The sequence below is a fragment of the Ilyonectria robusta genome (genome assembly GCF_021365365.1).
Source record: "Ilyonectria robusta strain PMI_751 chromosome Unknown BGZ61scaffold_46, whole genome shotgun sequence".
Taxonomy (NCBI): domain Eukaryota; kingdom Fungi; phylum Ascomycota; class Sordariomycetes; order Hypocreales; family Nectriaceae; genus Ilyonectria; species Ilyonectria robusta.
In genome coordinates, this window is record NW_025764480.1 from 123,157 (window position 1) to 151,051 (window position 27,895).

Below are 27,895 nucleotides of genomic sequence, written 5' to 3' on the forward strand. Positions count from 1 at the left end.
TCCATCGTAGTATTCTCGCAATACAGTGGTATTACCTCTTGAGTTGATCTCATCCGGCCCGTGACACCCCTGAGCTGTGGGATGATTTCTCATCCCTGGCGCGCACGAGCCTAGTACGTCTTGCGGCACAGCCGCAAGGATATGGGCCCTGGCCCGTGACAACACCAAGTTATTTTACACAGAAAGATATCTATAATAATCGACAACGCCTCCAATCTTAGCTTCTTAGTGGGCTGACAGCAACTCAAGCCTGGATTTCGATCCTACGATCATACGGTCTGCGGCATTTTATTAAATATAAAGATGATGATGAACATTGCATTCAAGGAATCTTCTGGACTTATCCTTGGTGAAAGATACAGTGGAAGTGTTTTTCTGAGGTTCTAGGTCTCGATAATACATACAAAACCAACCGCTTCAAGATGCCATTCTTCCAAGTGACCGGTGTCTCTGATCAGAGGTCTGTTGTGAATTTCGCCTTCGGCCTCATCGATAATAAGAAAGAGGATGCCTATCTGTCACGGGCTGAGGCCCAGTATGGGGGCACGGGCTACGCCGTGCCACTCCCGACCGGCCGAGGCCGACCGAGCTAGGCGAGATTGACCTTCCCTTCTGCCAGCTACTACCGCTTTGCAAGCGAGAGCTCTACTCTATAGCTATGACTTCCCTAGAGTTAGTCCCTCTCTCCTTTCCTGCTCCTTAGTCTTAGATAGACCAATCTACCGCACCCTTTCGTTGAACAAACCCAGGGCCAGCCCTTCACACTATCTCTGGCTTTATTAACAACTTGATGCTTGTAGATGAGATCTTCATCTCCCAGCTCTATCTGTGGTCATCACAGATAAAGAAACAGCTCTTAAGAATGCCCTGAACCAGGTTTTCCCCGCTGCTCAGCAGCAACTCTGCATATGGCACATCAACGCTAATGTAAAGGGAAAGATTAGATCACAATGGAATCCTGATGACCCCGATGACCTCGAAGACGACGACTCTGAAGCTGACGATACACCTGAAGCTGCCACTTGTAGCCTCATCATCCCTCAACAATCCACAAGAACAAGAACCCACCTTAGCCCACTTAGCATTGCAGCCAGCCTCACCTGACAATGACCCACATAGTTGTAATGAGATGTTTGAGGCCTGGAAACGCATTGTATATGCCCCTACTGAAGCTGACTTTGAAGCTCAGTGGAAGAAGCTTAATAATACGTATCCTCTTCAGCATTGCATCCTCAGTTACATCTCTAAAGAATATATAGCTTGGCAGCTTCAATGGGCGAAGTGTTTTATTAATAACTATTGCAACTTTGGCCAGAGGGTGAACAGCCCGACTGAGACTGCACATAAGGATATAAAGTCATTCTTGTAACGGGCCAGGCCCTGCTGGACAAGGCAGTGCCTTGTCCTCTTGCTGGTCTGAGCGCTGTTGCTCTAGTGACGACTTGGTCTATTTGATGAAGGATTTTCGGTCCTTTTATCTTTCTTTCTTTCTTCCTTCCTCAGCTCGTATGTAAAACGCATGAGGACTATATAGCTGTAATTTACACTATTAGAACCCTTCACAGCTGGAGCCGATCGACATCATAGACTTGTCGGACAGCGGGATAGAAGATATCATCAAACCATCGCGAGAGCTGCTCATCAGTGAACCGATTGAAGTTGTGGTAGTATGGCAAATGTGGAAAGAATAGGTGCAATGTGATGAAGTCAGCGCCTTCGACCTTCGCGAAGATGAAATGCGGCACGTCTTTCAGTCGTGATGGAATCAATCGGGGTCGCTCTGGATCTGGATCCACACGATCCAGGGTCAAGTGAATATCTGTATAATATTCTGACGATACTGAGGAGCAGAATAAAACCGGATCCCTTGAAGCGCCGCTGCAGGAGAAGTCACGAAACCCAAGATACTATTGATATGGAATGAAACAACCGGAGGAATTTCTTGCGTGTGTTCAGTGTCGAGGCAAGTCTGCTTAGGCTTCCTATCAAAATGCTCGGTTTTATCACCAGATAATAACTCTTGCTACTGACTAGGGTTCGGATATTGTGTCTTATTACACGTTTGGCGGGTGAAGAAATCCTATTTATCGAGAGTATAGGCACGTTGAGGGGAAACAGTTGATCAAGCCCATAATGGTTATATAGTCCCTCAGCTTCGATGTGCGCTGTCAGAGATTCTCGATGCTCCTGGGTGCCGCAACCATAGATTCCGACCAGAAACTGCTGGATAAACTTCTGTATGGCATGCTCTACGTCCGTCTAAGCGCTCTTATCAGGACGACCCACTCGTGCTTCAATATGGAACTCTGGGCTTTGAGGCTCTGTCTGATTCTTGCGCTCTCCGGTGCAGTGGACTAGCTCCTCGTCAAAATAGGCTGGCTCGATGTCTATGCCGGGATCGTCACCCTCTTGGATAAGGATCGTAAAAGCTTCATCAGCAGAGATATCGGCCCTCCAAACCCCCCAGCGTCGATCAATGAACTGTTATTGGGTCCTATCTGCCCATTCTCTGTGGTTGACTCCACCAGGGAAGATGGTGACCCAGCCTGATAGGTAATCCGTGGCCCGTCCATCTCGGTTCGCTCGTTGGCGTAGCCTGTAGTTTTGTGTACGTCTCACTTGCAGACGACGCCGATGTAGCACAGTGGGGTCCTGTTCTTGATCTTCCACAAATCGGACATTTATTGTTGCTTCCGTGGTTCGTGACTTCCGTTGACTTCCCCTGAAGCAACTGAACTGAGATTGGGGAACTTGAAATACGCTAACCTGATCAGGAAAGTGTAATGCTCCACTAGTCCAGAAATGGAAAGTGTAACGCTCACAGTGCTCCACGAATGATGGCCGTCGAGGATTCTACTTGACCACGACCTGCAACAGCAACATGGACGTAATGGCCGAAATGAATGCGTTGACATATTAGTGATACAAATATATATTCAATAAATTTACAGAAGACTGGAAATTCATGTTGTGGTGCTGAAAACCTAAGTCGCAATTGCCTACTAGAGACCGGGGTCTATGTTAGCGGAGCGGTTAGGCTCACTTACTGACCGGTCGTCGAAGTGTTATGTTAGGTAATAGTCACTTCACGGTGATGCGTAGCAGTCAGAGTAGATTGAGGTAACCAAATTGTGTTGATAGCTGAGGAGCTGCTCATGATAGATGTGCACTTCTCAGGCGCCTATATAGTTACGATGTATTCCGGATGACTTGGATCATCTACTGATCTAGGTGATCCATTCGTGATTGGAGGAAAAAGTGGGGGCGCGGTCAGCACACGTGACGAGGCCGGGACCTAGTTCGACATGGGTCGTGACATGGGATTTCCCCGTCTATCACCTCCCGATTGTGTGCTAGGCAATTACCACGGAAGCGGGGTGCCGTCATAGTTCTTGAACTTTCCGCCAAACTCAGCCCGGGTGGCAGTGTCGACCAACTTCAAGAGACCAGTAACACTAGTTTCGACGTCGATGGCGCCAACAGAGGCTGGGTCAATGCCGGGAGGCATGAATGAGGTGGCCATGTCGGTCAGAACCACGCCGGGGTGCACCGTATAGGTGGTGAGCCAGGGCTCCTCAAAGTGAAGGCGGGAGACGAGCCAGTTGATGGCCGTCTTGCTGGCGCCGTAGGGGCTGAAGGCCTGGGGTAAGGCGGCGAGAGCCTCCTGGCTGCCGATGCTGCCGATCAGGGTCGAGATGGGGAAGAAGATGGGGTTGTCGGTCGAGCTGGCCTGAAGCAGGGGAGAGACGGCCTGGAATAGCGTCACGGGGCCGATGGAGTTGGTGTTGAAGTGGTCTCGGAGCGACTCGGGAGTCGTCTTGGAGACGGTGGTGCCCGAGTGGGCGATGCCGGCGTTGGCAATGACGACGTCGAGGGAGTTAATGCGGTGATCCTGCTGGAGCTGCGCAACGGCCGCGGCGGGATCAGCGTCGACCTGGGAGTCGAGCTTGAGGACGATGAGCTTGCTGCCTTTGCCCTTGGACAGCGAGTGGAGCGAGGCCGCCTTTGCGGGGTCTCTAGCTGTAGCTATAACGGTGACTCCGGGTCGCAGGAGGAGCTTCTCGGTGAAGCCCTTGCCGATGCCTCGGTTGGCGCCGGTGATGAAAAAGGTCTTGGGCGCAGTCATTTTTGTATTAGATCGAACGAGGAGCAGTGTAAGTGGTAGGAGATGTGAATGTGTTTGTGAGAGCGTGGTGACAAGAGAACAACTATCGTCAAGTCATCTCGTTTCTGTCTTATACTACGGGCCGACAGAGGATTATGCTATAGAGATAGGATGCTTGCTAATAGGTTTCGTGATTCTACTTTACTTAGCAATCCACATAGTGTTACTACTGCCTCTCACAGGCTCAACTTGCCTTTGCGGACCCTATCAGAGAGGCTTAAACATTACACCTTTGATGACATATTAATTTTTATATAAGGCACTATTTGTAATTGACATTTAACAAGCTATTGATAGCGTCAGGAGGGGTAAAAGTTACAAAGAGGCCCGAGTGTAAATTTATGTAATGGAGCCGCCGGCGTTTGTGTTAGCCCGAGGTCCAACTACTCACCAGCATTATTTATAATTGACTAACGTACATGACAAGCTACATCACCTATGGTCGCATTGCACTGTGCTGACCCCGGCTGTGATTGGCTCTGCTTTAGATTTTTTGGGTACTTCATGAGACTTTCCAGAAGCTGACACCCTGTAGAAATAAGCGAGGATTTAGACCAGTTCTAGTCTGTATATATAAGTATCCCTAATGATATGGTCTGTGCTCACAATTACCAGTGTTTGTGCAAAGGATGAAGCCGGTTCCGGATTTAGTTGTACAAAAGAATTGAATTAGTGAATTAACTACGATTTAACAATGATACACGGTTCGATATTGTCCGTAGCAGAATGCAGCCCACTGCATGGCATCCGCTACAAGTAGCTGGGGCTCTCCTGCCATTCCCGGTAATCTCAAACGCGGACGGTTCGCGTCTTGTGCTTGTCACCGGTTGGGTTTGTTGTCGCTGAATCCGATCCACAACTCGTACTGGTTCTCAGGGTTAGACATCTATCGAATCTATCGAATCGAATGCCCGGCCTTGCTATTCGATTCGATGGCTTGGCATTCGATTCGGGCGTGGCCACATATGATTCGATTCGAGTCCAGCACGTCTCCCATAGATTCGATATCGAATCAAGCACCTGTCATTCGATTCGATGCCAAGATTCGATCGAATTCGAATCGAATTCGATCGAATAGATGACTAATCCCCGTGAAGGTAGAGAACGTTAGAGGAAATGGTGACATGCCAATAAGAGGACCGTCTGACATGGAGTGATCCAAATCTGGTTTGTGTAAGGGCAATAGGCAACACGAGGAAGCACATAGAGGGAGTATGTAACATAGCGGTAGGGACCTATAGGAAATGTCCCTCCGGGCGGAATAAACATCATCATTATGATCGTGATTTGGGAAGAGACGTCGCAGAACAGAGTCAATTTGTGGAAACAGGTATTACTAGGCAGATCAGAAGTCACCCGTGTCCTTCAGCGACGCAAGTACATCAACCCATTGGTCATCACTTAGGCTAAGCAGCGGCAGCGAAGGCGTGTAGATCCCAGCCTTGCTCCACGATCGAATGCACTGACCCATAGCCACTATCTCCCTCCCCAACCGATTTCTCAACGGCGCCATCATAAGCCCTGCGCTGCTAAACGTCCTCTCACTCTCTGCAGACGACGATGGGATACTGAGCATATCAACAGCCATGGTAGACAGCCGCGGGTACCGATAGGCATTGGTCTTCCACCAGTCAATTGGTCTGCTCCTGTAGTACTGACTGTTGACGATATCCTCGGCGCAGTACCTGGAATATTCATCATCAATCGCTGCCGCCGTGGTCGTCTGTTTCGCTTTGCGTGTGGTCTTGCGGAGGTTGGAAGCGGTGGCAGGTGAAGTCGTGGCAAATGCCGAGCTGGCGGCACTCCTGGCAAGCCTGCGCTCGATGTAATCCATTGAGGCCTCATCAGTTGTAGCGAGGACCTCGTTATCAACGTCGCGTTGACTGTAGCTGTTCTCCCAGATCTGCAATAGCTTCTCTTCGTAGTCGGCTCGCCAACCCCGCGCCTTGCGAGTAGGAACTCGAGACCACAATTGGTCGAGGAGACGCCACTTCTTCGCAGGGTTAAAGACAACGGCGCCTACATATGCGGCACTGGTCAGAAGGGCATAGTACTTATGAAGCTTCTTCCACCCGAGCTTGATGAAAACCTTGAACAATTTACGAGTTCTGTTATCAAGTCCCGCGTAAATGGCAACCTCGACGTCTTTCCTCCTCTTGCTCACCGGATCCTCAACTTCTTCGTAGATTGTACCTTCGATAGCACTTTCGAGGTGGTCAAGGAGCATCTCGAAGACAGGGAAGTACTCGTCGAAGCTACCACAAGTCGATCTCACGCCGGGAACACCGCTGCCCTGAAGCTGCTTAGTGGCGACCTCGAAAGGCTTCAGAAGCTTGACCAGCATCTCGATAATCTTCCAGTCGTACCCACTTAGCCGATACTGTAGAACTGCGGGCTTGGCATTCTCACAGGCGCCCTTAGCTTCCCAGCGGTTCTGAACGTCATTGAAGAATGTGTTAAGTGCTAGGCGGAGACGAAGGGCCCTTTCCATCATACGCATGTCCGAGTCCCATCGAGTGGCGTTGTTAAAGACCCAGTGGAGTGTTAATTCCTTGCCAGATTCCTTGCGTTGAGACTGAAGAAACTGCTCATACAGTTGTGGACTCGCTCGTAGCTGAAGGCCGATGTTGTGCAGCATTCCCGGGGCGCCGTTCTGGCTGTACTCCCTGAACGTGGTGCTGTTGATCTCTTCCGGAGCCGGGTGGGACGACGTGAAGTTTTCATCAGGGCTACTGACAGCAACGTCAGGCTGTATCTCTTCGTCCTCGTCGTCTTCCATCTCTCCATCCAGTGTCTCGTTGATAGCTTGATCAACCCGTTCCTCATCGTCGTCCTGATCGTCGCCATCGGCTGCGACAATTGCAGCCAAGTTGTCCCGCTTGGAACCGTACAGCAGTGCCCGCACGCAGAGGTTGACGATGTGGCAAGCGCAGCGAATCCGTCGCTCTTCAGGAGAGAAGCTGTATTCGAATGCAAGGTCCCTAATACACGTGTTGTTGTTGGCTGCATTGTCGAGAGTGAAGTACCCAACCTTGTCAGGATCATTGATTTGCCAGAATGCAAGAGTATCCGCCACCTCGTCGGCAAGCGATGCGCCGGTGTGTCGCCCGGTGAGAGGTCGAAGCCCAAGGAGGATTCGGTGCTGGACGAAGTCGCGATCGACGAATTGAGCATTGATTCCAAGGAACGAGACGAATGATTTTGACGTCCAGCCGTCGAAGGAGAAATGGATTTGGGATCGAGCACTGCGCAATACTTCAGTGACCGGCCCAACGGCGCCTCTATACTCAGATTCGAGCATGCGAAGAAGAGTCTTCGCAGAGGGAATATGGGCCTTATCAAGGAGTGGGTTGCCGTAAAGCAGGATCCGCTCGAACCGCTCAGTATTGACTATCTCGAACGGCAAGTTGTGGTACGTAATCCAGTCGAGAAGAAGAACTCGGAGACCCTTGGCGTTGAATTGTCCACGTAGGTTGCTGAGGAGGAACTGATCGTTAGGGTTATTGAAGTCGGCGTTGAGGAAATGAGTGATAGTCTGGTTATGCAAAAATGAGCCTCCCCCGCGACGGGTAGCTTCGTTCGGGCCCTTTTAAATCAGCATGTCAACCGGCCGCGGACCAGGGGACATACCAAAATCCCGTGGGCTGCGCGAAGGTGTTTCTTGACAGAGGCCCCTGTCGAGCAGACGAAGCAGAAATCCGACTTCTTCTTAAAACCTCGCGCGAAGCAGTCTGCGCAAATCCACTTCAACTTATTGCCCTGTCGACAGGTGGAATGGTCTTCAACGCGGTACCCATATTCCTGCCACCACGCCCTGGTGTCTTGGCCGCCAGTATAGCGCTCGAATCCTGGCCATTTCATCCACTCTTGGCGGCCCCAAAGTGTCCAATCGACCTTGATAAAGTCGGCGGCGGTCCCGCGAGGACGAGGCGATGGTGTCGCTGGCAACGACGTTGCTGGCGACGAGACAGCCGGCGAAGACGAAAAGAACTCAATGCGCTCTATAGCCCCTGGCTGATCGGAGAATGGGCTGTTTGAAGAGAATGTTTCGGAGGACATCGTGACACAGTTAGCTAGACGTGAAGGTCGGTCGTACGGGTCGAGTGAGCTGAATGATGTTGTTGGAAGCCATTGAGGCTGCGTGCGGAGGGTCAAGTAATATCCATCCATCGCTGCACAGGTGTGTAAGGCCAATTACACGCGTGTATCACGCGCATTTTGTCGTCAACGCGAAATTCGCGAGTCGCCAGTGCCGTTGAACTTGCCGAGTCTTGTAAGAATGAATGAGCCATTGACCACCAGTGCGAGTGACGACATGGCGCGTCCCAATCCGAAGCAATCGCGCGTGAAGACGCCAGCGTAGCGAAGGAGTCAACCTTCGTTCCAGCCATTGGCGGAGGGGGGTTCTTCCAAGTGTTGATCTACTAAACCTCCCCGCGCTTCGCAACCAACCAATTCACAGGTCTCGTTGGTCAGGTCCACAGACCCCAGGCTAAAGGCAAGCTTCCGGTGGCCAGGTTCCATATATTCCCTGTCCCTCTTGGTTCCAAGGCCCCTATTGGCTCACGCCACTGCGCATACGCCTCAAAGAGTCTCATCCCCTCGTTGTTCAGTCTCTGCCCGTATCGGCTTTCACGTTTGGTCTCATTTTAATTTGGCGTCAATTGAGAACGGATTCTTGAGCTCTTCGTAAACTGGAACACGTGAGGCAGAACGGTGGGCACTTGAAGTTGATGTTCTAAGTGAAAGCACTACGAGGGTCCTGCGAAGTCGCTGGTACTTCAGTTCACGGGTACGGCTTGGTTTGTTTGCAGGTCCCCGAGACAAAAGAGGAACGATTGGATAAACAAAGGAAGACCATGAGTCCCATACATGTCAATATATGAAGTCCAAGTCTGAAATATTCATCTGATCATGCCAAGATTGGCAATAATAGAAAGCTCTCGGTGAGAGAATCTAGAGGCACTAATTTTTAGTTGCATTCATTTGATTCTGCTGAAAAATCGGCGTATGTTTGGGATATTTCGGCCTTGCGTGCGCCGCCATGTTACTGGTGTCGACCTACCCTATACAAATGCGTTAGAGACTACTGCAGCTCTGGCCTCCGTAATAATGGTAGTGCCAGTACCTCCTAACTTTGCAAGTTGGAATTTGCAGCCAAGATAACTCGCACTTCAACATCTCCCCCAAATCGTATATTCTTCATAGAAATGGACTAGATGCCTCATTCTACGCCACAAATGGATTGTCTTCGAACTTTTATGACACATTCAATTATGGGTTGTTGTCGGGATGATGAGTGAAGTTGCAAGGTACCTATGGCGCCATAGAACTCTCGGGGAGGATGGACGTACTCACTAACCCATCTTAGCAACAAGACAGATTCGTGGCGAACGATGCAGCGTACTGGGGTCGCCACGTAAGATCGCGCCAGTAGATTCTTAACGCGTCGATCAATTACGCTAAAATTTCTGCAATCGGGAGCACTGTTCGACCGAATCGATCGAATGCTTAGCGCCGTTCGATTCGATGTCGAATGAAATGTGGCATGTTCGATTCGCATGTCGAATGGGGTGCGCCCATTTGATTCGATGCGAATCGAACGCCAAGAAATTCGATTCGACATTCGTAAGACTTGGCATCGAATGAATCTATCGATTCGATTCCCGTTCGTAAGATGTCCAACCCTGTGGATATCCATTGACTTATATGAACCTCGTCACTAACACGCCTGATATAGGAGCAATATCTTCTTCAAACTCGACTCCAGAAGATGCCCTACAAGTACATTGCGGCACATCTCAAGAAGACGGAGCTTGCATGCCGAGTTCACTATCATCAGCTCTCACATGGCAGCAACCTACGCAAGCGTGCTGCCTCGTGCTCGTTTGCTGGCACCAACGATCACTCCCCGGCCATGGCTCCCACAGCTCCTAGCCCAGCCCACGAAAGGGTGTCTCGCTCATCCTCGCTACCGGGAAGTTCGGCCAGCTACAGACCGCCGCCTCCAAACAACGCCAACTGCATCCAGCTCCCCAGCATCGTGACGTCTGAAGAGGTGCCAAGGCTGCCCGCCATTCTCCCCAAGCCTTCTTCCATGTCTCTTCCTCCTCACACCGCTTCTTCCCAGACGTATGCCTCGCCGGCCGCGGATAACCACGTCCCTATCCATCCTCCGGTTCCCTTCCACCGTGGCCCTCACACTCATCACCGGACCACTCCTCTTCGCCTCGACTGCTCGGGTCTTCCCCCGCCGACGATGCCCGCTCACAACGCTGCCCACGTCGACCTCTCCCGCCTGCACTCCATCTACGCAGCCCACCGCAACTCGTTCTGGACGGCCATTGCCAACGAGTACGGACCCACCGTCTCGCCGACCACTCTCGAGCAGGCCTGGAAGACGGGCATGTGCTGCAGCCAGACTGCGGCCGTCACGCCCATCTCGAGCCCTGGTAACGGCGAGAGGGAGCAGCAGCATCAGAGCAAGGGTAAGGACAAGACGCGCATCTCGTCGATCTTGGGCATCGACGCTGATCCCCGGACTGCTCGCGATAGAGACATCGTGAGGAGGATGGAGGAGGAGCGCTTCAGCGTGATGCAGCCCGCCCACTAAGCTCACTTGACCCGTCGCCTTTCTCCCGTGTACTATATACGTCTGCTTTCTCATTGCATCTATTCTCTCATTCTCATCCTGTCGACCTTGGACCTGGCAGGTCTCCTTTTTGGGAAGTCAACATGAATTGCCCGCAACGAATTGCTACGCTTAGGAACTAGTAAAATGTAATTGAGAACAGCAGCGCGTACAACCCTAGCTTCTACTTCGGAACGCCGCTCTTCCCAAGCGTCGCCGGCCCGCGGAATCCCCCTACAGGTGTGAGCAGCCAGCCTCAGCTTGCAATGGCCTCAACATCGTCAGATATGAGCTGGCTGAATCTCGGTGACCGGCCGCGAGTGTGAAGTTCTTTTCGACCACAAACTTGGTGGAGCCGTGGATACCCGCAACAACTGCATGGCACGGTTCAAGATGAAGTTTCGACAAAATCTCTACGCGCACATACAAACACGGCACTCCCTCGCACCCTCCCTGGGACCTAGATCCCCGGAGGAGAGATATTTCTCTTTCATAGTCTCTTGACAACCACCGCATGACTCGGCGTCGGCATCTTAGTCTCGACCTAATCTGTCTCATATTCCTTTTTTTTTTTTTTACTTGTTGCTGTGCATTCTAGACACGGACCCGGGACTGGTCATTTTCTCGATCGATCGTTGTGTTCTTATGATACCACCATCTCCTGTGGTATGTAATAAGCTAGAAGCACAGGTGGAGGAGGCTGAAGCGGGGGAGAAAAGACAGGGTGGTGTTGTAGCAGAGGACGACAGGGGGCGGTTGCTAGCCGAGGTTGAGGGGCAGCAACTGGTTTTGTATGTACCATTGTATGTGGTGGAGAGTAGTCGAAGCAGGGGCCGCAAGGCCAGAACTTCAATCAAACGATGTAAAAGTCATGGGATGTGTGAGGTGTTTGGATTGTGAAGTGATTTGATAGACCTTTTGTTTGTTTGTTTGTTTGTTAGTGACGAGGTGTTATTCCCTGTGGATCACCTTTGGGTATCTTATACTAAGGTAATCTGTATAGTACGGTACCTAAACGGCTGGTCCTGATTCATAACTGTCTCGGACGTTGTGCCATTGAGGCGAGCGCAGTGTTAAGGCCCTTTCAAATCGGCACTTTATCAAGCCCAGGACCAGGGGACTTACCAGAATCCCGTGGGCTTCGCGAAAGTGTTTCTTTGTTGGAGATCACAAGTGTGAGGCGACCAAGTCGGTGTGGAAGAAGGTGGAACATTCCACAAGAGATCGTGCCGGTATATAAACAGTGGTTCCCCTACTGCATATTTAGGATGAATTAAGCAACACGAATCTTCTCATTTCAACATTCTTGACAGAGACTCCTGTCGAGCAGACAAACCAGAAGTCTGACTTCTTCTTAAAGTCTCGGGCGAAGCAGTCCGCGCAGATCCACTTCAACTTATTGCCCTGCCGCAAGGAGGAATGGTCCTCAACGCGGTACCCATATTGCTGCCACCAAGCCCTCGTGTCTTGGCCGCCGGTATAGCGCTCGAATCCAGGCCACTTCGCCCACTCTTGGTGGCCCCAGAGTGTCCAATCGACCTTAATAAAGTCGGCGGCAGTCCCGCGAGGACGGGGCGATGGCGTCGTTGGCAAGGAGGTTCCTGGAGACGAAACAGGTGGCGACGACGAGAACTCAACGGGCTCAATCGCGCCTGGCTGATTCGAGGGGGAAGGGCTGGAAGAGAATGTTTCGAAGGACATCGTGACGCAGTTAGATAGTCGAGCAGATCGGTGGCGCGGATCGAGCGAGCTTATCGAGGGTATTGGAAGCCATCGAGGCTTCGTCGCCGAGGTTCAACTTATACCCATCCATCGCTGCGCAGGCAAGTGAGGCCAATAACATGCGCAAAGGCAACGCGAAAATCGCCAGGTTGCCAGTGCCATTGAATTTACTAAGTCTTGTATGAATGAATGAAGCGTCCACCAGCAGTGCGAATGACGACCTGGCGCGTCCAATCCAAGGGTGTCGCGCGTGAAGACGCCCTTTTGTTCCAACAATTGGTGCTGGGAGATTCTGCAGGTGTTGGTGCAGCATAACCCCATGTGCTCGGCAACCAGTCAATTCAGAGGTCTCGACGCTCGAGTCCCCAGACTCTGACAGCCCGGTCCCATATATTCCCTGTTCCTCTTGCTTCAAGGGCTCCGATTGGCTCATGTCACTGTGCCCAGACTATTAAGGCACATCACGAGGAGCTGGAGCTTTTTGAGGCAATTATTATAACATCAGATTGGATACCGCGCTTTATCAAAGAAAACTGGAAACGTTTCTCGTCCCTTCGTTGCTCAATCCCTCCGCCCACGCCGGCGTCGGGTTCTTCTCGTTCCGTTCTGGCGTCGACTCAGAATGTGGTCTTGTGCTCTTCGTGGTGCACGTGAGGCGCAACGGTGAGGACGTGATGTTAACGCTATAAGTGATCGCACCTGCGGGAAGATTACGAAGTCACTGGTACATCGGTTCAAGGGTAAGCTGGGTTTGGCCGCAGGTCCCTCTGACAAAAGAGGTGAATGAATATGGGAAGACGATGAATACTGTATTATACTGGACGGATACAATTCAGGATGTGGGATGGATATGAGAGACTCCAAGCCCGAAATATTCGTCTGATCATACCAAAACTGGCACTAATAGGAAGCTCTCGGCGAGAGAAATCTAGAAGGACTAGTTTTTGTTTGCATTCCTTCATTCTACAGAAAAACCGGCATGTGTTTGGTATTTTCCCGTGGCTCGTATGCGAGCGTGTTCGGAGGCGCGCCTACCCTATACCACGGGGTTAGAGGATACCAGGGTTCTCACCACACACTTCCCTTACATCATCACTCCTCAGCCACGGCTGTGGAGTGTGCCCACACCACACCCACCACACTAACATAAGCACGATCAACACCAACCTCGCGATGGCCGCTGTGCCAGTCACACTTGACCCATTCGATCTCGGGTTGCGAACTGCTGCTGAGATGTCTGACTGCTCACACCGAGTTGTATAATAAACCACCAACGCCCAGGACTTGGTGCACGGTTAACATCGCATCTTAAAGGCCCTACCCTTCTTCTCCCACAATTGATTCAAACCATTAAATTTATCTCTATTTTCGTGATGACTAGACGTCTAACACCTTGTGGCAATGACGGGGTTGAGGTGGATATAAAGGTCCCGAATTACAGTGTTGGAGAGTTTCAGCTGTCTTCGGCCATCCGACAGTCTCAAGGGTCGAGTTCTTCTGTCGTCGAAGAGCCCCCTAAGTTTCAGCAGAGTCGAGGTACGTCTCGAAGGTAAAGCAAGAAATTCCGTCTACATCCTCACAGGTGCCGCTTTGCTCGAGTTGCGCTAATAATATCACAGGCATGCAGTCAACAGTAACATTTTCCCGCAATATGACTCGGCATGTAGCGTCTCGGAGGGTTAGTTTGGTCGCCTAACTCTGCATCTCGCCATATCTAGATCTCCCCTATACTGACAACCCGCAGTTACTGGATATGATCTACCTTCCTTCCCTAGCAGAGGATATCAGAGTGGAGCGGAACGGTTTAGAGCACACCTATCGCATCCCTTTCTTCTTCATCATTCCGGACAGCACTCATCTTTCCGATCATGAACTTCCTGCCTCATGCTAGACACCTCCGCCCTCTACTAGCAGCCTATTCTTCCACACCAATACCTGGAACACAATGGCTGTCCCCATGATGCGTGCAGCTAGCCGTATCCTAGGGATGCCTGGCTTGCCAGGCATCTACTGAGCAGTTAGCCGTCATATAAGACAATCTGCTCAGCTTATCCATAGACAAGACATCTTACTTTCTACACATAACCTGACCCCCATGGTCCACATGACATACGCATCACCCTAATGTCGCTATCCTATATACCCTTCGGGCTATTGTCACGTACAGTCCACAAGAAGTCGCTACAGGTCAGCATATTACAGCTGTCATTTCTAACCTTATTGAGGTTCTTCCATATAATCACGCCCCACCTCCGGTCAACATCCAAGGCTATCCTGGAGAGCTTACCCTCAAGGTAGAACAGCCTATTTGGAAGTCTATGCTTGGCGAACGGTTGGGTCACGTCACTGTTACTGCAGAGGAGCCTTCACCACTCATATATGTATCCGGTCCATTGGGAGCTTCGACCGACTGCGTTGTTAACATATCCATTCAAGGGAGCGTGATCGATCCAGACCGCCTACGCACTATGACCATTGAGGTTCATACCACAATCCACTCAAAGACTTACTACTCGTCTAAGAGGATGCCCTGTATGCCAAGCAGACATTTGCTAACTGAGCAGGGGCCATACTTGTACGAGACTGTGGTGAACCTAGAAGTTCAAAAGCTTCGCGACTTCCAGTGGACATTGTCAATTCCGGAGGAGGACAGCTCTGTACCTGATGACAAATGCATAGACAGCGCGCCTCCGACCTATGAGGCGAACGACACCACACAGCGAGGCTCCGACGCGTCACGCATCAGTGATCGATTGAAATCCCCTCGGATCAGTTGGCCCTGGGCCGCCTCCCGCTCACTTGAAAAGCAAGAGGTGACCTGGCAGACGGTGATCCGAATACCCATACGCCCTTCACATCGATTGTACCCTAGCTTCTGCAGTCAACTTATAGCTCGGTCTTATTCCATTAATCTTCGGATCTGTTTCGGCGGCGCTTACATCAGGAAGATGGACCTCGAAGTCCCACTGCAAGTGGCCTATCCACGTATATCCAAATCTGCCTCGCAACCAGAGGACGGTAATCTGGAAAGGTTGATGGAAGAAGACGGGGTATGCCTTTCAGAGAGCGGCATCATCCTCTCACCCAATCACGTAGGTTCACTAGCTGCTGCATGATCTTTGTCAATGCTAACATGCGGAAGATTCTACTGTCATATGATGAGCTCACCCGGTAGGATCCCGGACGGTTATTGTCATTCCAGTGACTATTACTACGTCGAGGTTGTGTCACTACTGGCAGCAGGTCGGCCGATGGAGATCCTAGCACGTGGGTCAGATATTAAATTTGATCGGGGGCATGTTGAATCTGGGGTCTTTATATATTCAATTCTCATTTTGGCAGATTAAACCCCAAGAATGCTGCTTCACGCCAAACAAATGGACTTCAATAAGCGCGCAAGTCCACGACATCATAATACATACAAGAGAACAACAAGAAGAATGACCACCAGTCATACATCCTACTAGTCCCTATCCATCTCACCAATCAAGCTCTCCAGCTCCCAAACACAATCGAGAAAATTAACTCCAGACGCCTCAAGCTTTATGCGCAACCCGCCATCCGCGTTTTCGATCCAAGGTGATTAATGCCGAGAGGTAAGCATTAGTCTCACTCCGAGGGCCGATACCCCGTCTCCTCGCCCTCCCACGAGAACGTTCTCTACCGCCCTTTATTATGCATCGGCGAAGGCGAGTCCCCCGGGGCCGGAGAGGCAGACAGCTCAGTTGGTTTCTGCTTTGGTGTTTGCGGCGGAGGGGGAGTTGTGAGGTGCGGAGAGTTAGGGTCGCTGCGCTCGTTAGCAAATATCCCAGCGGTTTGAATTGGGGGAGAGGAACCTTACTAGTGTGTGTTCGGGCTGTTCCTGTCTTGCGACATCATTCTAGCACCCTGCGGGAAGTTGTAGCCAGGCGTAAACTGCGGGCTGATGGGAGGAATTTGACCGGAGTTAGCCATGGGAGTCGGTTGCTTGTTCGCCCAGATACCCGCAGCCGCAGCATTCGGCGAGCCGAACTGAGCTTCAACAAAAGGTGGTCCGCCCTTGGGGTAGATAGGAACGGTGCTGTGGAAGCTCAAGTTGTGATATGCCTTGTCGAAGCCACCACGTCTGCCACAGAGGTAGATGGCTCCGACAGCGGGAATGAGGACGGCCACGCTACCAATTACAATGCCTGCAATTGCGCCGGGGCTGAGACCGTGGCCGTGGCTGCGGTGATCGTCGCCATGGATTGAGGGGCCGCCGGTTGAGTCGGGGGTTGCAGATGTAGTTGAAGTCAGGAATCCTTCTTCGGTTGGGAAGGGTTCGCCGGGGGTTAATTGGTACTCCACATACTCTGCCTTTTCGAGCCAGGCATTAAGTGTCTGATTCTTCGACTACACTTGTTATCAGGAGGGTGTATGAGAGTTTAAATGGTTAGACATACGGAATTTACAACACCCATCATGTGGTATTTGACACATGATCCAGGAGCACCACAGTAGTAGAAGATTGGTTCGGTGTTATTGACTCTCACGCGGAATCGAGGAGCCTAGTTGACTCAGTATTGTGTATTCAGGGCATTAGAGATCTCAGTCACTCACATCGTCGGTGATAGCCTTGACGGGCTGCCGGCCGCTTGAGAAGCCTTGTCTATCTGTCTGAACATACTCATATGGGATGCATGGATTCTCAAACTCTCCTCGAATCACCCAGTGCGCATCGGGATAGAACCGATATTCAATAATATCTCCAATATCAGCTTCAGTCTCACCAGGAGTAAACTTATTCCCAGCCTATATTATAAGTCAGTGTAAGTCGAGGATGTTAATACGCGAGTCTACTAACAGCTCCAACGTTGATAGTATGCGTTGTAACTCCTGTTCCAGTAGCAGTAGTCGTAGCTGATTCCTCCAGTGTCGATGAGGGCGTCTCAGTCGCCGCCTCTCCCACAGCCTGGGTGGTCGTCTGAGCCCAAGATCCCACGAGGAGGGCAGATAGTGCCAGAAGGTGTTTCAGCAACATTGTCCCAGGCTCTCTCATTCCTGACACGACACAACTTTCGCAAACAAGGGGCGCTCACTTAAGATAAAACAAAGGGGAAGTCCAAGGGGGAAACAACCGGAGGGAGGAAAAGGGGTGTAAGAGCAGAGTAAGTAATGGGTCTTCTTATGGCTCAATCCTTGTGGCAACGGGACACAAAGAAGGAAGTGTGCGGGGTGGCAGCCACCGAAGACACCCTGACGCTTCGGGGCTGAGAGCAGGCCGCAGCAGGGACTGCGTGCGTGGACACTTGGGGGCACTGCTTGCAGCCGGAAGTGTGCCATCCAATACAGCCCGTCAAGCGAACCTCCAAACAGCATGCGGCAGACCTCTGCCGACCACAAAGAAGCTTAAAGGTGGCCTCGTCCGTTCGCTACCCTCCGCCGGGAAGCGGCGGAACCTTGGCAATGCGGGTGATGATCGAGGCAAGCTATCAGAGATGTCTGTTACAGGCTTGGAGATGTGTTCTAGACCCAATCAGGACCGCGCGGGTCCGCTGCTGGTCCGCAGTACTTGCTGTAGTACTAATGTCTAGGTATCAAGATTAGTAGGGGGACACTTCTGTGTAAGTGGCGGGGCTTGGGCTGCATGAAAACCTGTCAGGGAGTTTTGCAACAGTGGCCCTATCGTCCTCCGTAAACGGGCCGCGTTCCGATTGAACATCCTGTACTTGAGTAGCCTGGCGCAAGTTGTCGTCCTGAGAGCAATTGTCAGGCTTCTCTGACGGCCAGTATCGACCTTGCCCATGAGGGCCATTACGGTTGCCAACCTTTCCACCACGAGGGGTCACTTTTGACGCTCACCCCTTGGGACCATTCTGGACTTTCGCCCCTGGGGGTGATCATGTCTCTCGACCTCAGTGTCTGCTATGGGCCTTCACCCCCAGGGGCAGCGGTCTAACCTTGCTGCTCCGACCTAACCCTATAACCTAACACTGGTTGCGACCTGTCACATGCCGTGCGAACGACCTCCATGGACCGTTCTAGACCCTGATGGGCAGAACACTATTTCCGATAGAATTTCGTGGATAGGAAATGGCAGTCCACCACCACCTTCCGACAGCATCTGCCCGATGCAATAGAACATAAAGCGGCCCCGCGTCACAGAAAAGCCAAGAGACGGTCTCAATGCTATCTAGGGGGGTGAGAAAATTCCATAGCTCCATGACAGGCTTCACCGGGAGGATCAGCTCTCCAACCCCCCTCACTGCCCCGAATGACTTGGAACACGCTTTTCCAGCGGCCACTTGAAATATCAACTATCGGGTGAGTAAATTCTCTCATGTCTCTTGATTTGATGCTCAAACTTACAAATCTAAATGCTGGAAAATTTCCGCGCAAGATGATATGATTCCAATCGCTCCAAGCAGCCACATGCTCCGGATTCGGCATCTAGACATCTAGCTTTAGGCCTGCCCAATTAGATATCTGATTGCCTTTCGTTCCACGGTCCGTGCGAGCTGCACCACAGACCCTCGCGCCTCCTAATTCACCAGGATCGCTGCGCCGCCTTTACGCCACAAATGCTTTACGGCAGCCACTTTTTACGGTCGCACATTACCACATGGGTGACATAACCCTTTTGGGAAGCCTCAACCATGTGGAAATACTTAGTAATTTTGTGGCCCCTTGCAAGACTACAGTACCGCACACTATCCGGAAGGTATCTCTTCATTTAGATGGCATCTCCACCAGGGAATATGTCGTGATAATTCCTGGCGACGCGTCACAATTCTTCCACTCACACATCCACACCAGCATCAATACCCAGCCCATCGCCCCCCATAGCTATTATAGGCTATCCCCATCCATTCCCTAAGTAACCTCGGGTCTATCCATCTTGAGATTGTGCGACTGACCTTGTCTTGTACGTAGATATGCCCGATCACGTCCTATCGCAGACATGTCCCGATGTTCCGAAGACCGTGGCCCCTAAATCGTACCAAAGGAGCCACGATTTCATCCGCGATAGCCACCCAGGGTCGAATCTGTGTCCATATTGCGGGAGACGTTGGCCCACGAGTATCTCCATCCTCGACAGCTCGCCAGTCCCGTTTCGAGACGTTGAGACAGCTTCCACCTCCTCCACTATACAGTCTATCGACCTAACAGCCTCTGATCGTTCCACGCCCTCACAGACGATCTTCACCGGCTCTGGAGACGGCCCTGGCCGTATCCTCGCAGCATCGCGGCCCTCCGCCATGTATCGAGATGCCAAACTTACCCAGAGTCGGATCGCGAGGGGCATGAGGGCGAGCTCGTCGCAACTCAGTGAGGCTGTGGCTAAACAGAGCCAAAACAAGAGCAGACGGAAGATCTCGATGCGTCTCACTGTCTTCCTCGCGAGGCCTGACCCATGGGAAATACTAGACGAAGATGAGGAGCCCCAGTGGTCTTTGGCTAGAGAGCTGCTGAAGGTCGCTTTGCGCCCCTTCGTCGACGAGGAACCATCTTTACCTGTCCACTTCTGGTTCGACAGCATCTTCTTCCCTCAGTTCAAGGACAAGCCTGCCCTCTCTTCTGTTCTTCAGTTCGACAAGAGACTCGTTCAGAACGCCCATATTAAAGAGGGTATCACGGAGCTGAGCGACCTCGACTGGGAGAGACAGACAGTCGCAGAGCTTTTCGGCGAGGACTGCCCTTTTCGTTTCAGTAAAACAGAGGGCAGATATCTCCTTTTCCTTGTTTTCTATGAGCCATTGCCTCCTCGACCACAAGTCCCGGCCCCTCGTCATATCAAGACGCCGAGGTCAGCCGTAAAGCCGTTCAAAAAGGAGAAGGGAATCAAGAAAGAGTTAGTCAAGACCGAGGCGAAGGTACAGCCAGCCTTGTTAATCGGGAGCGAGTTCAACTCGCCCTCCTTGAGCCCCTCTCTGAGCCCAGTTCTACCTCCTTCGAGAGCTAGCGCACAAGACCAGATCGAGGTTATTACTAGCGACGTGGACGAGACCCGCGCGGGTCAGAAACGAGCTCGAGACTCTATAAGCTCAGCACTCTCAGTAGAGGCAGAGGATAAGGAGCTCTCGGCTGGCCCTGCCTTCACTGCCCATGGTCCCGCTGCTGGAACCCGAGGAGTTGATACGAGGAGGCCAAGTAGTCGGCATCCTCGTAAACAGACGAGGAAATAGTAGTTACTCTAGCTCAAGGTGACCCAGGTCCCCCATCAGCTCGTCCACACTATTGATAATATCGCCAGGTAGCTCAGTTCCGGAGAGGCTATTGTTAATAGGCTTAAGGTAGTTCTGCTCGAGGAGCCGAAGCTAAAGCATTGTCAGCTAGCTTTTGAGTGCGATGGAGTACTTTTTTACGTACGAATCTCTCTTGCCCTCCAACTGGACTCTCTGGGATGCTCAGCACCGGACTTGCCCCGCAGTCGAGATGAACCTGAATCTTGTCTCTAAGTCGTAAGTAGATCGCGAGGTGTGGTCGCTTATGATCAAGCTCCCCATCTAGCTGACCACCGAACTGAAAATCCCGGAGCTGTTGATCACACCAGTCCGTTGTTATTGGGTCAAGAAGATCGTCTATATCGATAGAATCGACAGCGGCCATCATCTGGGCAAGCCCATCTCGAGCCGCAGGCCCTAGATGGACTGCCCAGTTCTCCACTTCGCTTGTATTATACAAATCCATCGGGATCCCGGCGACGAGATGCTCCCTATTCTTCTGTGGTCGGATGCGATGGCCGTTCCACATCTCCGTGAAGTCCGCAACCTCTTGACGGATCATGGGTCCATAGAGAGCATACACCGCGATCTGGTGAGCAAGACGGTTTGGTTGGAAGAGGCCGCTGTCAATTAGTTCGTGTGAGAACGCGATCCAGCGCTGACTGACACCTTTAAGTAGCTTTTCCCACCAAGACTCGATCCGTTGGTTCGATGTGCTTGGGCCCCAGATATGACAGGAGCTCAGTCTCGCTCCCTGCCTGTGGACTCGTTGGTCGTTATCCTCGGTGGTATACCGAAACTCTGTCTGATCAAGGTCTGCGAGAATCGCCTGGGCTCCGGCCCAAAGAGGAGTCTCGATACCATGATCCGAGCGGGTGAAAAGGGGGCGGACCCCTGAGTACGACACAGTTCGTAGAAACTGTTTGAGTGAACTCAGCGCAGTCATGTTCCCCCTGCCGACATATATCCAGATGATGGCTCTCGAGTACGTGTCGATACAGGCGTAGATAGAGAAGCCGAAGTTCTTGAGCTTCTCGTACCCATCGAGAGACCACATGAAGTTAGGCCCAGGAACCTGGAAGTTCTTCCGGTGCTTCCAATCAGCAAGGCGTCTTTGTTCGGCCCGCTTCTTCCACTCTGGGTTCGTTTGGTACTCGCGATATAAGGTATTCTGGCCGACAAGGACGCCGGCACGGATGCGGACGTAATGGTATAGATACCCCCTGCCAAATCCTCTGATGCTTGAAGACTGACGGTCGTCTTGGAAGAGGAACTCTCTTGCTTTTTGAATAGCCTCCTGTCGTTCAGCCAGATCTCGGAAGCGCCGCTTCATGCCATGCTTCAGACGATACTCCTGTACAGTCCGCTCGGAGATCTCGATGCCGCGTCGCTTGAGATCACGGACGATGGAAGTGTCGCTATATCCGTATCGGTAGAAGTAGCCTTTGATCAGCTCGACGAAGGTGTTGGTATCAATCTTTGAGTGAAGGGGGGAGTACTCCTGGGCACCCCATTCCGCTATCCTCCTTTTTAGGGTTCTGACGTCGAGTACGTGCCCATCGTCGCGGAGATGGGCACATATAGTGTCAATGGATAGTCCTTCTCGCCGCTGCTCGAGGATCCAGTCCTTGACGCGCTCCAAGTCCTTACGGGGCCTCGGCATTGTGCGAGACGCAGACCAGGGGTTCGAGATCGTGGTAGAGGTCGGAGTTCATACCTCCTTCCAAGGCTTCCAGCTGCAATATCCCGCCCCCTCTGAACCGACATTATCGGAGCTTCGGCGCCGATGGAATGGCATCAGCACCACTTAGTATGGCATCAACTGTGCTACATTGAAAACAGTGCGCTATTACATCAATACTGTAGCCCCATATAAAAACGCCGAAAGCCTATGTGCGAAATAGCTCCAGTCATTTTCGCACATGGTTTTGTCACCCATGTGGTAATGTGCGACCGTAACTTTTCTAAGCCTCAACCAAAAAAAAAAGGCCACAACCGAAAAATTCTTGCGCCACGCTGATCGGGCCGCTCACCTAGGCCTTGTCGGCCCGTTCAGCGCTGAGCTCATCCGCTTAAATGTCGTACTGAGCGTGCTTAAAGGGGTAAAGTGAATATGATGAGCAGCAGCAGTGTGCTGATTGATTGTTGTCTAAAGTGTGGGGTATTCTAGCCCACAGGTTTTACTTGGAGCACGCAGCTGGATTACTAAATACAAGTACAGCTGTTTCCTGAGGCTCGTTGATTAGGCCTGGGCTGCGACATTAAACTACAACCAAACAGCACAGCACTTTAAAAGAGCACGACATCGAAAAGCCATAATGAGCCCAATCCCTTTACTGGTGCCCCTACGTAACCTGAACCCTGCCGTATATCTACCGCTCTCTTGCTTCTATACGCGTCTCCTTTTCGTCAGGGTCGCCGCTACTTTCGTCGGGGTCGCCGCTGCTACAACTATTGCCCCTGTTTGGTGGTCCGCTATGAAATCTGGCATTTCGTTATTCAGTTGCGCCGCTTTCTCTCATTTGTTCTGAAGAACACTCACTCGTTGATTCTTGTTCAGGCTGCGTGGCGATTGCAGAAGAATTGTCATCCACTGTCTTCTCTTTGCCCAAACCCCATTCATTTGCCCCTCTGGAAGGGTCCACGGTGTGTTTAGATGGCGAAGTACCTGGGCTGCTGCTGAAAGGATTTCGCCTTTTTCCTAGCTCGGTCTTTGCTGTCTGCGGAGAGGCCTCGTTCCATATCGCTGTGCCGCTGTCGAACGTTGCCTTTGATGTGAAGCCGAACTCATCCGCAAGTACGACTAGGATATCTTGTCCAGACTCGGGCTCCTCATCCAGCAACGTAGGGTTCAGCACGCCGACGATGCTGCCCCTCCCATACATCCACTTCCTGGATGCGAAGCCACCCTCCGGCGAGCTCTTCACCCAGTCAATACGGCTTTTCCATGGTTGCTGATCGTGAGGCATGTACGCTAGTATGTAGAATGTCTGGCTCCCTTTAAATGTCGGATCTTTGTCACGGGGCGGTACGAGATATGTTCTGCATCGGATGAATCCGCAGCACTTTAGCTGATTGCTGCTCAACGATCCAGGCTTAAAACGGAATGTCGTCGTGTCAACAGGTCCGTGGAAGCTAGCACGAGGCGCTACAGCTGGGAACCTGCCTCCTGCAAGCCCAAGAGACCTCATTGCGATCCTAGAATGGGGGCCGGTTAGTCCCTGTCAAATTCTCTTGGTGAGGAGACACTCAGCCCCTAGGGGGGATGGGGGATCTGCTGGAGCTTGTACACAAGACTGCTACATACGGTTGAACACACATCTGCCCACGGACCTGGGCTAACTTTGCGTACGAGTCTTCCCACATCCCAACAGCTGACTCGTCTCCGTCCTCGACTTTGCGGCGGAAATGCAGCTGGTAGGGGTGGAGCTGAACATCGAAGAAGAACCACTGGCCCTCCCACTCATCCGTTTGGGGGAAGGGGTATACGTGCATGGATAGTGGCACATCGATTCCATCAATCTCGTCGAGGAGTCCTCCATGCTCCCCCGCTCCATCATCGAAGAAGTCCGCCCTGACGAACTGCAGTCGGGCCGCACCGACCAAGTTATGACCTCGGATGAGCTGCCGATCGGCGGATGAGGTTATCTCCAACCCCTCGAGGCTTGAGAAGAATTGTACTCCCAGGGGGTTTAGAGCAGGCTGCCCTGGGCCCGTTCCCGATGCCGACGAACGAGCCATTGATTGTCCGCTGCTGGAAATCTAGCCCTTGAGAAATTCTGGGTAGAAATTGGCCTGGCAGACACTTATGCCTGCAAGAAGAGAAGGGAGTATGTCAAAATCATCTCTGGCCCTCTTGGAAGGAGAGCTCACCATATTCTTATACGCAAATGACCTCCATCCTGAGGAGAAAGAAGTTACGAAACACGTCCCGGGAGGGCGAGGGGATCCCTCTCCGCACGGTTCTTTGGTCACGAACACTACTTGGTGCTCAGGTGATGAGCTAGGGCTGTGGCGGTAGCAAATGATGCCTCTACTTGCTTGTCTCCTGGACCGTTCCCAGCCTCATTTGACAACCGACAAGACTTGTGATGGCGCCACGTGAGACAAAGGCTCCTGCCTCTAATGTCACCAAGGTTCGACCGCGACGGCGTTTATCAGCGGCGTGACCCTGGGAAACGGGCGCCACGATGTCATCGCCCGTATCGGTCCCTGTCTATATTGCTTTTTTGATCCTATTCGGGCAAGCTTTACCGACGTCAGCTGGACCTCTTGCTCACAAGATGTGATCCCACGCCGAACGCCGCGCCTTGGTATCTTGTATGTCATCCGTCAGGCTGGGTACCACCGATCTGGACATCCTCTTGGTGGGTATCCATGCCACAGGCGGACAGGTCTCGATTTTGAAGCGGGCCGACCCGAATTGCAGCTGTGCATTGACCCTTCACTCGTGCCTCTGTTGTTCTCTCATGGCCCGTTCCTTCGATGATAAAACACGTCATTTCTTCTCTTTAACCCTTATATCGGTCAAGGATGGTGCCTTCTCGTTTGGCTATTTATTTATTTATTTAGTATACGCTATTTTACCTTTATCAAGGCCTATAGAACTCCTACTACTTTATCGGATAGGGAAAAACCGTATGCCTAAACATTGGATGAAAACCCTACCCCTTCCTTCTATTTCTACCACTCTATGTACCCATAAGGTCACTGTAGAGCATACAATGCAACTTCGAGTCTGTAACTGGTAACAACACCTCAAGCTATTCCTCGCCATTAACACCTCAACCTTCTAGTCTTCCAACCTTCCTATTTTCTCTGGGTAGAGGGGGGGTTACCTATTTATAAGCGCAGGAATGCGCTGTAGTTAGCCTCTTATAGTGGGTTGGCCAGTCCACTTCCTAAAGGCAAGCTAGGGACCAATTAGCTTGCTACCTTAGGCCCGGTTAGCGAGTCGGATCCTCGGGTTCAATCCCTGTACAGGCTGACTTTTCTGCTAGGGGACGAGGCTAGCAGTCACAGCACAATTACAAGGATTGTGCCCTGGGCTGGATTCGAACCAACAACCTCTTGAAAAAAGGTCCCAAGCTCTTAACCACTGAGCCCCAGGGTCTCGTTTGGCTATTATTATTTCCTCTAGACGCACCGGTCCGTGCCGTTCCCACTTACACCATGCCTCGACCAGAACCAATCAAGGTTCCGCTTGAAGAGATCCGCCGAACGCTGGAAGATCTAGACCGCCAACGCGATCGAGACCGGTTTCGATGTGTCCCCGAAGCCACCCGGCCACGAGACGAGGGAGGTAGAGAGCTGGTGGACGAGGCGACCCTACAGGCTCTCCGCGAAGCCCCACAGGAGCCGGTCCGAGTCCCGCTTGAAGAGATCCGCCGAACCATGTATGACCTGGACCGCCAGCATGCCGAAGAAAGAGCCCACCGCAAAGGAAATCGCCCGCGGAAAGTCTCAGAGCTACAACCCCGAGGCGGGAAGGTCATATTACCTCCCAAGGAGGTTGCCCGTACGTTGAGTGACCTAACCCGCTAGCACGCCGAAGAAACGACTCGTTGGAGGCGAGTAGCTCGGCCGCAGGAGGTTATGGAGTCAGAGCTCCGAAATGAGCAGCTCAGAGTACCCTTCGAGGAGATCACTCGTACAACCGACGACCTGGATCGCCAGCATGCTGAAGAAACAGGCTGTCAGAGGCAAGCAGGTCACCAGCAAGAAGCATCGGAGCCACAGACCCAAGAGGGAAAGGTCCTAGTACCTCTCCAGGAGATCTCGCGTACGTTGACCGATCTAGATCGGCAGCACGCCCAAGAAGCAGCTTGTCGGAGACAAGTAACTCGTCCTCAAAAGGACACAGAGTCACGGCTACGAAAAGGGAAGGCTTTAGTTCCCCTGGAAGAGGTCATGCGTACAATAGATGGCCTAGACCGCCAGAACGCCGAAGAAACAGCCCTTCGGAAAGAAGGGCGTCATCCACAAAGAGCCTTGGAGCCACGGCTACGAGGGGGAAAGGTCATGTTACCTCCCGAGGAGGTCACCCGTTCGTTGAGCGATGTAGACCGCCAGCATGCTTTAGAAACAACTCGTCGGAGACGAGCAGCTCGGCCGCAGGAGATCGTGGAGTCAGAGCTCCGAAATGGGAAGCTCCGAGTGCCCCTCGAGGAGGTCGCCGGCACATTAGATGGCCTCGACCGCCAGCGCGCCGAACAAACAGCCCATCGGAGACAGCATGGGAAGGCTTTATTACCCCTCGGTGAGATCGCGTGTACATTGGACCACCTTACCCGACTGCGTACCGAAGGAAGCACTCCCCGGGGAGCTGGGCCGCGTCCACAAGAGGTCACGGAGCCACATCTTCAAAGTGCGAAGCTCAGAGTACCCCTTGAGGAGATCGCCCGCACATCTGGCGATCTGGACCGCCAGCGCGCCGAAGACCAATCCAATCAGGTCCATCAGGCTTCCCAAGTGGCAGACGTTCCAGAACTTGTACGGCGACCAAACACCCCTGAGCCGGCCTTCCCTCCTCCACAGACACCGCCTTCCCGCAAACGCCACAGCCCACGGCAGGAAGGACTGCTGACTCCACCGCCCTCGGGGCCGGAACGCTCTCGGAAAAGGCCTCGGCTGCTGCAGCACGAGACTGTCCAACTCCAGCAGCGGTTCGTCGACGCGATTCTACAACAACGGGAGTCCTGCTTTCGCGCTAAGAAGGATGCATCGGTAGGAAAATCCTGGTGCAAAGAAGTCTCACCCGCCCTCCAAGTCGAGACTTCGAAGTCGTTCTACGAGGGTTTCACAGACGAATGGACGTTACCCATTTCCCACTGCGTTTTCTGCTATAGAAAATGCCCCCCAGCCAAGATTACTACTATCCAGTGGAGAACGTACTTGACCCCAGTGTTGCTGCAGGCTACGACGGCTCTTCAGAAATGCAAAAAGTGTCTCCCACAGGACGGTGACATGGGGGTCGATATTTGCCTCGAGTGCCGCGGCATTTTCGAAAACGGAAAGATGCCGAAGGCATGTTCGGTCAACAACATGGACATCGGGTGTGAGCATCGTTATCCTCGTGAACTCGATGGCCTCTCCCTGTCGAGGAGAGACTGATCGCTCTCCAGGCCCCTTTCGGCTATATCACGAAGTTCACTGTTGATAACAAAACGCCGTCAGGTGTCAGTTACCGGAAAC

The 27,895-nt window shown here is 52.1% G+C and overlaps 8 protein-coding genes and 1 pseudogene across 9 annotated transcripts; 3 read left to right on the forward strand and 6 right to left on the reverse strand.

Moving 5' to 3' along the window:
* Window positions 1-3,345: 3,345 nt before the first annotated feature.
* Window positions 3,346-4,126, reverse strand: BGZ61DRAFT_434049 (aflatoxin biosynthesis ketoreductase nor-1; the record flags this gene model as incomplete). Its single annotated transcript, XM_046243943.1, has 1 exon — window positions 3,346-4,126. One exon carries the CDS (start codon window positions 4,124-4,126, stop codon window positions 3,362-3,364), a length of 765 nt encoding a protein of 254 aa, XP_046095189.1. The 3' UTR covers window positions 3,346-3,361.
* Window positions 4,127-9,726: 5,600 nt separating this feature from the next.
* BGZ61DRAFT_540651 (uncharacterized protein) lies at window positions 9,727-10,778 on the forward strand (the record flags this gene model as incomplete). Its single annotated transcript, XM_046254938.1, has 2 exons — window positions 9,727-9,837; window positions 9,906-10,778. The coding sequence occupies 2 exons, from the start codon at window positions 9,727-9,729 to the stop codon at window positions 10,776-10,778; spliced, it is 984 nt and encodes a 327-aa protein (XP_046095190.1).
* Window positions 10,779-12,059: 1,281 nt separating this feature from the next.
* BGZ61DRAFT_486335 (uncharacterized protein) lies at window positions 12,060-12,497 on the reverse strand (the record flags this gene model as incomplete). Its single annotated transcript, XM_046249847.1, has 1 exon — window positions 12,060-12,497. One exon carries the CDS (start codon window positions 12,495-12,497, stop codon window positions 12,060-12,062), a length of 438 nt encoding a protein of 145 aa, XP_046095191.1.
* Window positions 12,060-13,009, reverse strand: BGZ61DRAFT_523795 (uncharacterized protein). The gene has a single exon (XM_046252602.1). The coding sequence runs from the start codon at window positions 12,949-12,951 to the stop codon at window positions 12,508-12,510; it is 444 nt and encodes a 147-aa protein (XP_046095192.1). The 5' UTR covers window positions 12,952-13,009; the 3' UTR covers window positions 12,060-12,507.
* Window positions 13,010-14,830: 1,821 nt separating this feature from the next.
* On the forward strand, window positions 14,831-15,634 carry BGZ61DRAFT_371489 (uncharacterized protein; the record flags this gene model as incomplete). The annotated part of the gene is made up of 2 exons (XM_046242107.1): window positions 14,831-15,150; window positions 15,292-15,634. Coding segments are annotated over 2 exons (663 nt in total), but the record flags the coding sequence as incomplete, so codon positions are not given.
* Window positions 15,635-16,358: 724 nt separating this feature from the next.
* BGZ61DRAFT_434052 (uncharacterized protein) lies at window positions 16,359-17,517 on the reverse strand (the record flags this gene model as incomplete). Its single annotated transcript, XM_046243944.1, has 4 exons — window positions 16,359-16,889; window positions 16,940-17,044; window positions 17,097-17,288; window positions 17,341-17,517. The coding sequence occupies 4 exons, from the start codon at window positions 17,515-17,517 to the stop codon at window positions 16,359-16,361; spliced, it is 1,005 nt and encodes a 334-aa protein (XP_046095194.1).
* Window positions 17,518-22,961: 5,444 nt separating this feature from the next.
* On the reverse strand, window positions 22,962-24,926 carry BGZ61DRAFT_466002 (uncharacterized protein). Its single transcript, XM_046247640.1, has 3 exons — window positions 24,009-24,926; window positions 23,244-23,899; window positions 22,962-23,185 (listed from the first exon to the last, which is right to left on the reverse strand). The coding sequence occupies exons 1-3, from the start codon at window positions 24,440-24,442 to the stop codon at window positions 23,091-23,093; spliced, it is 1,185 nt and encodes a 394-aa protein (XP_046095195.1). The 5' UTR covers window positions 24,443-24,926; the 3' UTR covers window positions 22,962-23,090.
* An 814-nt stretch (window positions 24,927-25,740) lies between these two features.
* On the reverse strand, window positions 25,741-25,813 carry BGZ61DRAFT_t206 (annotated as a pseudogene). The gene has a single exon. The product of its transcript is annotated as a tRNA-OTHER (tRNA).
* A 60-nt stretch (window positions 25,814-25,873) lies between these two features.
* BGZ61DRAFT_523798 (uncharacterized protein) lies at window positions 25,874-27,814 on the forward strand (the record flags this gene model as incomplete). The annotated part of the gene is made up of 2 exons (XM_046252603.1): window positions 25,874-26,219; window positions 26,280-27,814. The coding sequence occupies 2 exons, from the start codon at window positions 25,874-25,876 to the stop codon at window positions 27,812-27,814; spliced, it is 1,881 nt and encodes a 626-aa protein (XP_046095196.1).
* Window positions 27,815-27,895: the final 81 nt, after the last annotated feature.

Excerpts from the sequence above, each read along its gene's own strand:
- BGZ61DRAFT_466002 (XM_046247640.1), bottom strand. The coding sequence starts at position 24,442 with ATGGCTCGTTCGTCGGCATCGGGAACGGGCCCAGGGCAGCCTGCTCTA. Across the intron at positions 23,900-24,008 it reads GGGCAGATGTGTGTTCAACC|GATCGCAATGAGGTCTCTTG; the intron begins GTATGTAGCAGT and ends CCCCCATTCTAG. Across the intron at positions 23,186-23,243 it reads GCCTGAACAAGAATCAACGA|ATTTCATAGCGGACCACCAA; the intron begins GTGAGTGTTCTT and ends ACGAAATGCCAG.
- BGZ61DRAFT_523795 (XM_046252602.1), bottom strand. The coding sequence starts at position 12,951 with ATGAGCCAATCGGAGCCCTTGAAGCAAGAGGAACAGGGAATATATGGG.